Raw genomic sequence first — 14,223 nt, 5'->3', positions numbered from 1 at the left:
AGATAATACTAATACTTATATCATTTATATGGACAAAACCAACATTTTATCCTTTAAATACTTCCTTTGCAAAACGTTGAAAAGTTTGAGCTGCATTTTTTAAACCAAATGCCATTTTAACATAATTGAATAGACTAAATGGTGTAATAATAGGTTAAAATTCATTTTAAGTATACAGAGTGGATACGTTTAGGGTTTATCGTTTGTCTATAATTATTTATTGTCATAATAACACAGAATAAATTCTGTGGTAATAACCCATATATCGCAATTAACAATATAATGAAAATATTTTAAGTTGAAAAATGTATACATGTTTTGTGTGTTATCTCGATTTTAAAAGGAAGGGGGAACTTTTTAAATGTTTACTTTTTAGAGTCCTTTTAGGTACGCTTTCTGATCTATAGAGTATCTACACAAATAATTTGGTTTATCAAATACCGTGGGTACGCATGAAAATAAATAAATAAATGAAAATACTTCTTTGTAAAAACATTACCTCCTCAGCTACGCATAGAAGCTAAAAATAATTATTTCAATAAAAATACTTTGCCTATATCCTCTTTATATACAGCTACAGTTTTTTTTATCTGCCTCTAGTATTTATCGTTGCTAAGATTATTGAAATGTCCAAAAATCCAAACATTACTTACACGTTACTTCGTATGCTTTAATTCTCCGACTTATTGCAGTTGATCAATAACAGGTAAAAACATTTTTCATTATATTTTTCTGGAAAGTTTATTTGAAACTTTGCCGTAATCCAAATGATTTAATCGAATATTACGAAATCGATTTTTATTATCCCATTCCACCGATTTTAAGATAGTTATGCCTTTTTCCTCATACATTGAAAGAACAACTCGTTGAGAATCAATAAAACACCTTGATGACTTTACAAATACAACGGCATTATTAAGGTCTAATGTGGAATCTTAAGAATTTTTTTAGTAGCCTTGAAACGATTCAGAATTTTGTTCTAAAATGTATAATGTAAAACTGTATACAGTTTGCTCCATGGCGTATTTTTGGTAACTCATTTAAATCTTTAGATTTACCGCGCAGGGTAAATTGTATTTGAGAATATCCTTGAATTGAAAAAAAATTATACATTGTTTCTAAAAAAAAAAATGTAGACGGTAAACAATAAGAAGCAGCAAAAACAACTTTCTCGGCTAAATATTAAGAATGGACTGCGCAAGGGACTCATGTAGGTTAGTTATTTTGCTTTAAACATCGTTATATTTACTACTAATGGATGATGGCTGACGCGTTGTCATACGATTGAGCTCCGCAGTTTTTTGTTTGAATACCACTGTTGATTTAGTACGCATTTCCTAAAATAATTGTTTGTTATTACACTCTTCGATGATCGCGTCGGTGGTACACGATTGCGAACGATTATCAGTAGATCAAAAACTATTTTATACCCAAAAATCAAACGATTGCGAACGATTTTTCGTGCGAAGTTGTCAAATCGTGTAATAATAATATTATAGGTGGCACTTTATCGGTCATAATACTCCAAAAGTTTTGTATAAATACAGGGTAAGTTTTAAATTGATCCACTCAATATCTCACTGGGCTAACCAGTTTTTAATAATTAATTTTAAAGCAATACGAGTCTGAAAGTTAGGATACGAAGATAAGTGTTGTTGAGCAATGTGCACAGATAAACCAATTTAAATGTATATAATGTAACTATAACTATTGATTTATATGATTGACGAATTATAATTAATTAGTTTTTCTACAACAATTTTTTTTTTAAATAATTATATATTTTATATTTTAGTATTTTAATTTTTTAATTTAACATTTTGATGAAAAATAATGTGTAGGTACTCAGTATAACTGCTGTGGATTTTTTTTTAAACTAAACAAATTGTATTAAGTTGTAAACTGTTTGCCAAAATATGGTTTTTATACTAACCGCTCCTTATTTTTTGTAATTACGCTACTGAAAAGTGAAAATAAATGGACCAAAAAGGGAAGTAGGGTCAAGTCAAGGGTTCCCCGGGTCATATCTGGATTAGCGCCACGACGACCTTAATCCGGGTTTGCCCTACAATAAAGCCACAAATAATAATGGTCATTTACCGTTAAAATTGTAACATTAAAAAGATAAATACTTATACTATATTTTATGTAAAAATAACATACAAGCTTGTTGTGAAAATTAAATTTGTTATCAGCACATAACTCAATCTTCAGTATTTTGTTCAATTTTGACCACTAACAATTACAACTCTCACCTATTATATCTACCATATACTATACCCTATTAAAATATCCCTACATATCCCTAATTAGGACCCCTCATTTTTATGTTTTGTATAGCCTAGTTTCTACTAAATAATTTTTTTTTTTTCATGAATCTTTTTTATAATAACATAACCAATGTAAAATTGTAATTTGTTCTTTTGGACTCATCCCGTATATTTTATAATAAATAAATAAAAGTATGAATTACACTTATTTTATTATTTCCTCGGAGGCATAATCATAACTTTTCGTAAGCAAAATTCCAAAATGTTAAGTTATTTACTATGAGTTACCCCACACATCTCACCACCGTCTATCGACTTTGTAACAACAATTGTAAATAAATTATACATAAACGCCGTACACGATATAATTTAACTATAATACAGATTACTATATTTCAACTTATCAACGGAACGGCGCTCTTGAACACTTTTATACTATAATCTATATATGTATAATACATGTACCAAATTACTATACAATAAATACGTGCTTACTGCTCACGTTATACAACCCAATGCAAAAACCATTAATTTTTATTACAATGGAATTGGTTAGGCAAGTTATTATATTATTTTTAAAAATAATTTGCAAAGAGCCTACTTGGATTTTTTATTTGCATGAAATCAAGGACAACGTACGTACAATATACATTAGGAACGTTACCAACTACATCATAGTGCAAACGATATTTAATGTTATTACTTATTATTCCAAGAAAACAAATGCAAATGAGTAAGGACCAGTCGCTTCACTTTTGTGAAATTAGATTAAATCTTATTTATATGAATTCCAATAAACAAAAATATCATATTCATATTTCTGACTTTAATAAGTGTTCTTATATAGATTTCACACTGTTACAGACTGTTAGTTTCAGCAATTAAATATAAAATTATACGGCCTACAGTTGAAAAAGTTCAGAGCCGTATTAGGACATTTTGAGTCCCCGACGAAACACTGAGTACCAGACCCTCTTAAAATATAAAAATAAGTTTTAAAAAAACAATCAGTTCAATAATGACGTGGGTACCGAGTTCGGAGTTTTAAGTATATTTTAGTAAATATTTTCCTAATTAGTAATATGTTAAATTTTGGATTAACGACCAATATTTAAAATATAAAAAGTCCTACTGTAAAATAGTTCTATGGGTCTTGTGAATAATGTAATAACCTAAAATACAATAAAATGTGTTCTCATCATAATTCCTAAACTACTCTTTTCATTTAATAAATATGTAATTATTGATTTTAAAAAAACAATATCCTGAAACATTAAGCGCACTATATAACATTTGTAAGAATATTTAATTTCAGGGAATTAAGGTAAGTAAAACAGAAAGAACAAAGCGGTAGACTTTTCTTATAAACATTTTTTATCTCGAAAATCATACATCTTTACATAACTTTAAAAACAGATGGAAATAAATAACAACAGAGTACAGTTTATTATTTAACACAACTTAAACATTTTGTAATATTGATTACAAAAATCTATCGGTTTACAGTTACATAGGTACATACAAATTAAAATAAAAACTATACATACATATATGTATATATAAAATTACACACATACTTTTTATAATTACTTACACATTTTTCATAAATGTTTAATGTATAAAGAAAGAAGAAAGAAGTAAAGTAAAATAAATCACAGGTCTTATAATTAATATTTTACTAGTATTAGCAAGAATTTATTCTAATACAGTCAATTACGTAGTGAAAATTTCATCAAACGCAAACTTAAAAATTAATAATAAATAATTTATTATAACATTATTAATTTAACTAAAATACACAAAAATGAAGTATATATAAATTAAAACCGATACTATTTAAAAAATTAAACGGGACAGGTATCCGATACCCGGTAACTTTAAAGCATTGTTATGTTTACCGGTTCATCAGATTTTAAGATGTAGTTTAAAATAAAAAATGTAATTAAAATTATAAAATAAACTAAAAGCTACTGAGGAAAAAAACAAGTGACATTTTTTGTACCGATAAACATAATAATATTACAACGTTGTAGTTATGAGCAACTATTATGTAGAGTAACAATACAATGGGTGGGGTAAGAAATATAAAATAAATCAACTTAAAGAAGTCATAATAATCTATTTTTTGGCACTTGCAAAACAAAATTTGGTTATACTTTGTTCATTTTATACTATATAATGATCATTGATGTCTTTACGGCTACAAAGTTGTAATTACTAAATATTTTTATTAGACATCAATATTGAACATTGAGCATCATAATAAATTATTAGTATGTATACACTTATTGTTCATTTGAAACATTTAAATTAACTTAATTAATAATTAACAATAAACTTATCAAAATGTTCAGTTATGTACACACCATAAAGTGTCATTTAAATTTAAGTATATTTTTTTTTAATAAATAAGTTTTGCATGTAAGCATTAAAATTTGATAAAACAGAGGAGGTTTTTTATTAATGTTAAACAAACAATTTATGTTTTAAAAATTATCAATGTTTGAAACAAAATTATGAACCTAAAAATAATTTGTATTATATGATTTGAGAATCACAGCTTGTGTAATATTTTTATTATATTAAACTTCCTCGGCCACTTCTATTGATCACTTTTAAACTTTTGGCAATTTTAAGATATAATTTTTGGTCATAATGTTAACATAACATTTTAATAAATCCAATATTAAATTTCTACACAATAAAAATAAAAAGGTAATATTTTAATTTAATAGGCAAATGTATAGTAAAAAAAAAACAATTATAGATTCAGGACAAACTAAGTATTTAACCAGAAAAACTTTCAAATCCCAATCTACAATTTAATAATGCCACAATAATGAAGTTACTTTGATAATACATTTGGTTACAATCTTTTAGTTTAGAAATTTAAAAGTACCTTTAAATATTAAAAAATTAATTTTGATAAATATTTGTATATTTATAGCATATACTATAATAAAAAGAGTTTCGTTTCAAATAAAATGTCATTTTTTTAAATACATTGAATATGTTTTAACTGTTTCATTAGAAATTGAGAGTTCTTTTATATTCTTTAAAAGAAATTCACGTTATTTTTTTATTTTGTTTAAATCTTTAGATGTATATTATACACCAATTGGCTTACATTCATAAAAAGTAGTAATAATAAAATAATCAAAAGCAAATTTAAAAGAATGACACAATGTTTAAATAAAAGTTATTGTTTTTTTGAGATCAGAAAGAAGAAAACAAGAAAAAAAAAAGATTCCCTAGGAATCAGTACTCGAACATTTTTCAGACACTTTCTTCCTCTAAATAACTTAACATTTTAAACGTTCAAAATATTCCAATAAATAACAAATAACAAATTATAATTAAAAATAATAATAAATAGTAAACTTGCTCTAAAAGTATAGATTAGGGTTTCTCGACATTAATGAATAGTTAAGATTTCTTGTACAAATAAGTGTATAACATACTAAACAAAAATAATTCTGTTCTTATAAAATAAAAAACACTCTTGTCTCCATAGCGATAGTTAGTTTTTTTAAAGATTGCAGCTCACGAGCAGCAGACATAAATAACAATTAATAGAAATGTATGATTAAACAAACTAATGTGTCTTTCAAAAGATAAACTATTTTAAAACATGGGATCGTAAATACCAAATCATTTGTTCTAAGTTTCCATTTTAATTTATTATTATCAAATGAGAATACCAGCCAGTCAGATCATCCAATGCTACCAAATATGAACATAGTATAGCTGAACACTGTAACTAAATAAGGTTCCCCTTTGAAAGACTAGATTATTATGCTCAAGTTAACGAATAACTTTATTATAGTACGCTATAAATCACTAATCAACATTTCATTACAATTTTTTTTTACCAGGAACCTTATGCTTTTCTTTCCTTGACAAATTAATAGTAATAAAGAGTATAATACTGAAACGAAATACACTAAAATGTGATAACTGATAAAATATATTCTAGGGACTTTAGTTTAACTAAGTACCATAACAGTCCCAAATACTCGTAACTCTCCTTAACCAAACAAAAAATGTATAATGTGATGCAAACTACCGAGTTTTTGATTTTTGTTTTTTTTTTTTTGTTACTTGAGGTCGGCGTCAAAATCTAATACAAATAACTTTGTTTCTTCAGTACCATTTCGACTGCCTACTGCACACACAAGTTTAGTTTCATTAGCTCGGATGCGCCATACAACTCCACCACTTCCACCACTTTCTAAGGCTATTAAATTTCGAATAAATTCACCTGTGAACAAGTTTAAAAAATAATCACATTTTTTATTAAGTTCTTTTAATTGACATTTTTATTTAATATAGGTTATAAAATATACTTTAGTTACCTGTTTTGACATCCCATAATTTAACAGTTCCGTCATCTGAAGACGTTATCACAAACCTTGAGTTGAATTGAAGGCATGTTACAGCCGAGTTATGTTTGTTTGGACCTAATAATACATTGACAATATTAAAAATTGTAATTTACATTGATTAATTTTTTTTTCAAGCATACCTGATAATGTTTGTAAACACTGTCCAGTAAGTATATCCCAAACTTTAACAGTAGAGTCTGCATTTCCAGAAACTAATATATTGTCTCGTAATTCCATTCCAGATGTTAGTGATTGGTGTCCCATTAAAGTATGCTTACAAGTACCAGTCTCAACATCCCATACTCTTATACTAGTGTCTAATGATCCACTAACAACATGAGTACTGTCAAACTAAAACACAATATAATTTTTAATATTATTATCATTTTAAAATAGACTTCTACTTGATCAATTTTACATTAAAGTTTAAACTAGTTTCACATTTGTGCGTGTTTCTATATGTGGCGTATGTAACTACATAATTCAAGTACACATTATAAAGTTAAACTTAAGATACACATGAAATGTACACATATTTTGCAATATCTAGTGAATTTAGGAGAACTCATATAATTTAGTTATTGATTATGTAAATGTCATTGAAAACAAGATACACTTAACAATGTATTTCAATTTATATTAATTCTATCATAATTAGTATATAAATTACAATAAAGAAATGAATATTTAATTTTTAAATATTTAAAAAAATATTGATGTTCTCTTTAATAATGAAATGCTCATAATAAATAATTTTCATACTATTAATAATTATACATTTTTAGAAAATTATTATAGCACTCCCAGTACATCTTGAGTCCAGGCGGACATATAAACTTAATGGCCACTAGGAATAAGATGTACTTGACAGGTTACACTTACTTGTAATGAATATACACGATTTGTATGACCAGATAGCGTATGCAAACAAGTTTCACTTTCTGCATCCCACACTTTGACCAAATAGTCATAAGCGCCACTAACTATTAACCTGCCATCATATTGCACACATCGTACAGCAGCTAAATGCCCATGAAATATCGATAGACATTCTCCAGTCTTAATATCCCATAGGCGGAGTGAAGCATCTCTCGACCCGCTTACAACTCTGAAAATTGTTCATAGGTACATACTTAATAGAAAAACATCTATGATTACAGACAAAATAATAATAACTGTAAATTAGGTATATTTAATTTTTATTGATACTATTTTTTAGAATTACGAGTACCAGCTTAATTTTTTTTTTTTTTTATCTAATAATATGTAGTTTTATTGCAATTGTGCTGAAATAAATAGTAATAATAATAAATATTTATTTTATTTATTGTTAATACATACTTGTTTTCATGTAAATGCATACAACGAACAGTTGAAGTGTGTCCATAGAGAGTATGTGTACATTGACCAGTTTCAGCATTCCACACCTTTAAAGTACGGTCAGTAGAACCACTAATAATTACGTTACCAGCCATTTGTGAAGACCAAACTCCTCCGGTGTGACCAGTTAAAACTTTTAAACACTAAACATAAAGTGTTTTTGATTAATAGTTATCTAAGTTTTACAAAAATATCTAATTAAAATTATTATTAATTTATTTCTACTGGTAACAATATTATGTTAAATATAATTTATTTTACTCATGAAACATTTTTTTTTTTTTTTACATGGTTTTCTTAAACTTGCTAACACGTACATACGTTTGTAAGGGTATTTTTCAAATCTTGCATAATTAATTTAACCCACTTCCCAATGTCGTAGAGGGCTGAAACTTGGTACAGACACTCATCCCGGAAACAATACGATATTCTGTAATAATATTGGGACTCAGACGTACAGGTTTCTATACACAGTCATATGTGGGGGTCATTTCACTAAAATTTCATGTTTTTTTCAAATTTTCCAAAATGAATTTAACCGACTTCCCAATATCGTAGAAGGCTGAAATTTAACCCAGACACTCATTTTGGATGACAATACAATGTTCCGTCATAATATTGGGACCCCGATAACCCAGGTCGCAAATGCCGGGAAGTCAAACTTGGGGTCATTTCACTAAAATTTCATGTTTTTTTCAAATCTTCCAAAAATAATTTAGTAATCTATTCACAATTATTAAGTACCTTTAATAGGACTAAAAAGAAAAAAAGAAATAAATAAAAAAAAACTTTTTTTAAAAACATACTTTTCTAAAAAATAGTAAAAAAGTTAAGTTAAAAATAATTTTACTGCAAGAACAATTTACTAATCAATTGTAGCACATTTTTTTCATGTAAATTACTTTGAAAACAACCAAAAATTAACTAAAATTTTAATTAATGTTAAACATCTTCAAATTTTGACAAAAAAGAAAAGCGTGGGCCCTATTCAACAAAGTCCAAATTCATTGAGTTAAGTGTTATGAAATGTTTGTGTCACACACATTAAAATTGAACCAAATTTAAATAACAAAAAAACTTGCAATATAAAATTTCTGAAATTTTATCTGATAAAATTATTAGGAACTTTGTTGAATGAGTCCCACACTTTTCTTAAAAAAAAATGTGCTACAATTGATTGGTAAATTGTTCTTGTAGTAAAATTGTTTTTTACTTTTTTACTAATTTTTTTTTATTCTTAAAAATAGTATTATTTTGTAGTTTATAATGTATTTATTTTTCTAATATGCTTATTACATTGTGTTATAGAAAAAAAGCTTAAGCACTCAATTTCTGAAAAAGTCTAACTGTTTGTATTTTTCTGTAAGTTGTACATAAAAACTTATAATTTGCTATATTTTAACTATAAATCTTCAAAAAAAAAATATTTCTTATAATACCAACAAAGTTAAAAACATTAAAAAATATCTTTAATTAATTTAAATAAATAAGAAAACCATTCTTACTTTTCCAGATGTGACAGACCAAACTTTCAGCGTATTATCATCAGAGCCACTTACTACTCGGTTACCACAAAACTGTAGACACGTAATTACATGATCATCATGACCCTTTAGTATTATTGGCATTTTAATTGGCTTTACCCTCCAATTCATTTCTATTGCATGTTGCCTCATATATGAAGCCTAAAATAGTATAAATTCTATATTATAAAAAAAATATATAATACACAAATAACCAATAGACAATAAAAAAATGTAGTAACATTATAAATCATCACAGGCATAAAATCTAATACATAGAATTTTGGAGAAAATTTATTGATACAAAATATATTGAAAGTAGAAGTCTATAAAATAGAAAGATACAACTAAGTCATATGCGTAACTTGAATTGGTTTAGAGAGGCGAGATTATAGAGATAAGCCACTCAATATTAATTTAAATTCTTTTATTTCATTATTTTTTAAATTCCAAAATTCTTGACCCCAGACAACAATTAATGGATTTTTGTTTGATTTGGGAAATATTAATATGCCCGGCAACTGACCAAAGCATACTGGCAAACCAAAAGATATACATAACAATTTCCAACAAAAATGTGTAAAACAAAAAGTTAAACAATGTATTAATATATTTCATAAACCAACTAAAAAATTTTGAATTTGTTCACTTAACAATTTAATTAAATTTGTTTAAACGTAAATTTTAAAAGTGTGATAATTTATAGCATTATTTTTATTAAAATGAAATTACTTATAATTTTAATAATGATATTTTTTTAGGTATATGTGTCATAAATGTTTTTTGATACTGAAAAATATAATTAGATCTTTTGATCTCAGACTTATTCATCACTATAATATAATTTAGAATAAACAGTGCAAAAGGTTGAGAGTTTAATAGAGAAAAAACAAAATTAGATATTACATGAGGGTAACTGTCAAAAAGATAAAATGAATCACAATAGCCCCTGCTTTAGAGAAAAATTCCAATATACTATGTTACAAATAGCTTAGATCTTCTTAATTTCAAATTCTATTTTAATTATCAATGAATAATACTTACTTTCCAGGGTGAACTAATTGAATACCGACTCCTAGAACGTTTATTTGCTGGGGGTTCCATTAATGAAATACCAGCCTTCAGACATTTTTCTCGCCATAGTAAATTATCTTCAGATAAAAATCTCCAACTTCGACAAGTTTGAGCAGCCTTTAAAAGATCTTTGGGTTCCAGAAATGACAAAACATACAATGCCAACTAAAATTTAAAAATAACCAACAATATTTTAGTTAAAAATCAAACAAAATTACAAAAAAACCCAAATTACTTACTTCTTTAGGGAGTAAAGAAATAAAATCTCTTTGAAACTGAGGTTCGATAAGTTGTAACATATGTCGAACTTGGGTAGGTTCACATTCATCTACCAACATACCTATGGCCAACATTCGTTCTGCATTTGACCACTTCTGTAAAATGATAACAAAATTAGTCAATAGTTATTTAACAAATATTAACATTTTTTTATTATATTACTAACCGTAAATGTTTTTAACCACTCCATCATTTCTTCAGGGGGATCATCTTTGGACGGTATACAACTTCGGCGTACTTTAACCTTATCAACAGGCAACTCATTGTCCACCATTTTAGTAATCAGTCTGATACATACATATAAACATAATCATCATCATGTAGCTTAACGGGTCATGAAGGCCCAACGCTGCCATCATGAGATGGTTTCTAGACAAATTCACTTCCGGGACGGGTCGTCAATCCGTCGCCGGAGAGGGGGATGGCGGTTCCTTTTCACCGGACAACTCGCCCAGCAAACGGAGCGCCTGTGACCGAGTGTCTAACCGGCGACAGTGAGCGCTAACACACTGCCGCCTTAGCCACTCGGCCACTCCTCCTCAGTACATATAAACAATAAATTATTTAATTTATGCAAATAATGTGCATTAAAATAATATATTTTTTTCTTCTTTATATAAAATATATCAACTACCAATAAAATATCAAATATTTTATAATTTATATCACGTGCAAACTTTAAGAGGAAAAATAGTTAGATAAAACTATTTAAATGATAAGTACACAAAAATAATAAGCCATTAGTCGTTAAAAATATTTCAACACTAACATTTTTAAAATAATGTACATTGATTATTGTTAGAAAATGCACTGAAAACCGATTTATGTTATTATTTATTATTGTCAAAATAATTATCATCAACGATACATTAACAAAATAAATTAAAATTCTTGACTGCTTCATATATATTTTTTTCTATTTATAATTTATTTTTTAGTATATTCTTTATCTATATTTTAAATTAATTTTTTCTATTTTTAAAACTAAATAAAAATACCTTTTTAAATATTCAGTTCCAATTCTACTTTAATATGAAAATATTAAATACTATCTCTTTAATAATAATTAAATTCTTACCTTTCATCAAGTGTCATATTATTTTGATCATAATATTGTTTTTTGGACGGAAAATCTTCAGATGCCAATGTTGAACTTGATATTTTTCTTTTCCTCTATTTAGGTAAAATGTAAAATAAAAAATAGTCTTTACAGTATGTATTACAGAATTTTAAATTATATAATACTTACAACAACACCATTGGCACTAGATGCTTCTTCAGTATTTTCACTATGGTCATCTGTCCAATTTTCATCGTCATCGCCCCAATCATCCCTAAGTAAAGGACTTTCGTCCGAGGAAATCTCTTGGTCTGTACATGTATCATTGGCAACTAAATGAAGGTATTCATTACTACTTTGTATAATGTTTGCCACACCAATTTCATCGGAATCTGTAGCTGGAGCAGATTCTTCTGTTATTAATTCTTGTTCAGCTGCTTCCATTACTATAGGGCACATAGTAGGACTTTGACTGGTAGAATCAGTCTTATCAAGGCACGATGTTGAAGGATCTTCAAAATCTAATTGGTCCCCTTCCATTCTGTAAAACAATTTAATGAACAACACTTATTTAGGGGTTTAATATGTTGAGTGAAAACAATTAAAATAAGTCTTCCGTTTTCTAAAAGTCTCAAATAATTTATTTAGGTCAATGTATATTAAATTATTAATTTAAACAGATACAAGGCAGTCAATACTTGAACTTTGATTTAAAACAGCACATAATAAATAGCTGTTTTTTTTTTTATTGTTTTTTTTTTTTTTGATAAATTCAACCAAGATATACGCGACAATGCAAATATCATAAAAACTTTTATTAAAACCTAAAAACTACATCAAACAAATCATTATTTAGAATGTTTGAAGAATATTTATGAAGGTCAATTAATACAATCAAAAAATACGGGTCAAGTATTTGTATACGTTTTTGATGATTCAAACACTACAACATTGCTAAAGCCTAAACCTAGTAATTATAATTGCCTAAAATTATGACTTACACAAAAATTAAGAATTACAAAATATTTTATTGTTAGTTAAATAATATTTAGACAAATAATGATGTATACATATATACAAAATAGATGATTGAACATACCTACTTTGAAAGTACTTTATGCATTTTTTTCACACTAAACAAATTATAAACAACAAGTTTTTATGTAATATAAGTGATTAGTACTAAATACACTATCTTCATTTAAAAACTACGCTTTAGAGTTACGTGATAAAACCAATTAAAACTTTATGTTGGTGTTTTATTATTTGTTAATATGGGTATCAATTAAAAAACATTTGTTTTACATAAAATAAGAAAGCAAAATTAGTAAAACAGTCTATGTCATTACTAACCTTACTCATGTTATCACAACAAACATTATCATAAAAAAAAGCTACTTAATAACTGCAAAGGATTTGACTAATTAGATTTTATAATATACACATATTAATATTATATGGTATTATCAGATAATCAGATAATAAATTGAAGATGATTATTTAAATATATATCATGAACAAATAAAATTGACGAAGGCATAAAAATCACAAACTATCAACAGTGTAAATATTTGGCTAGACATAAATTTTGTTAATTATACATTTTTTAATTAATTTGGTATGTAAATAGTTTTTGTGTTTGAGGTTATATGTACTCACTAAATGTGTTAATACATCATACTGGTAGGCTAAACATTTGGAGTATGTGATGCACAATATCTGTATAAGACCTATTAAGAAACCCCCAAATATTTTAACGACACTAGAACGGATTGGCAACCAGATTTTAGCTGAACATGCGTTTCGACATTGAAGACCTAATTGGCCGATGACGTAACTGTGTTGTTTTTAATACCTTGTGCACGTATCTGAAGGTTTGACAGACACGGATAAATAAGTCAACTAAATAACGTATTAAATTATATATTTACCATAAATATATAACTGTCTTGATGGTAGCAGATGGCAAAGTCTCGCGCAAAAATGAACGACAAAATTTCGGATACGAATTACGAATATACGATACGATTGTGAGAATAAATACTCGTCACTGGCCCCTGGCCCCTGGGATCCCCTCTCCGCACCTCCCGACTCGTGACAAAAAAAACACGTTATCACTTTTCCAGTATAATTCCGAATTTGATAAAATTATTTATTTCCAATTTTCTTATAGTAGAGATTTAAAATTTAAAACAATTTAAACATCATTGTATCTACTTACCATGAACAATAAATAGGAATATTTTTATACT

The 14,223-nt window shown here is 27.0% G+C and overlaps 1 protein-coding gene across 4 annotated transcripts; it reads right to left on the bottom strand.

The window, feature by feature from the left end:
* Positions 1 to 5,975: 5,975 nt before the first annotated feature.
* On the bottom strand, positions 5,976 to 14,041 carry LOC126835615 (F-box/WD repeat-containing protein 7). 4 transcript variants are annotated; one of them, XM_050568309.1, is made up of 12 exons: positions 13,903 to 14,041; positions 12,161 to 12,512; positions 11,990 to 12,084; positions 11,078 to 11,198; positions 10,872 to 11,006; positions 10,603 to 10,797; positions 9,541 to 9,720; positions 7,997 to 8,178; positions 7,538 to 7,763; positions 6,796 to 7,006; positions 6,626 to 6,730; positions 5,976 to 6,531 (listed from the first exon to the last, which is right to left on the bottom strand). In XM_050568309.1, exons 2-12 carry the CDS (start codon positions 12,509 to 12,511, stop codon positions 6,368 to 6,370), a joined length of 1,965 nt encoding a protein of 654 aa, XP_050424266.1. In that variant the 5' UTR covers position 12,512; positions 13,903 to 14,041; the 3' UTR covers positions 5,976 to 6,367. The 4 variants fall into 4 exon arrangements, with proteins under 4 accessions (XP_050424266.1, XP_050424267.1, XP_050424268.1 ...); XM_050568310.1 differs by lacking the exon at positions 13,903 to 14,041 and adding an exon at positions 13,631 to 13,794; XM_050568311.1 differs by lacking the exon at positions 13,903 to 14,041 and adding an exon at positions 13,071 to 13,190.
* Positions 14,042 to 14,223: the final 182 nt, after the last annotated feature.

The sequence above is a fragment of the Adelges cooleyi genome, unplaced genomic scaffold (genome assembly GCF_023614345.1).
Source record: "Adelges cooleyi isolate 19-005CV unplaced genomic scaffold, UGA_ACOO_1.1 ACOO_flye_CR_arks_rails_tigmint_CR_PRNA_23, whole genome shotgun sequence".
Classification (NCBI taxonomy): Eukaryota; Metazoa; Arthropoda; class Insecta; order Hemiptera; family Adelgidae; genus Adelges; species Adelges cooleyi.
The sequence above is the reverse complement of the archived record's forward strand: the minus strand, read 5'-3'. Positions and strand labels throughout refer to the sequence as shown.

Excerpts from the sequence above, each read along its gene's own strand:
- LOC126835615 (XM_050568308.1), bottom strand. The coding sequence starts at position 13,094 with ATGCATAAAGTACTTTCAAA. Across the intron at positions 8,179-9,540 it reads GGTCTGTCACATCTGGAAAA|TGTTTAAAAGTTTTAACTGG; the intron begins GTAAGAATGGTT and ends CTTTATGTTTAG. Across the intron at positions 6,532-6,625 it reads ATTATGGGATGTCAAAACAG|GTGAATTTATTCGAAATTTA; the intron begins GTAACTAAAGTA and ends ACTTGTTCACAG.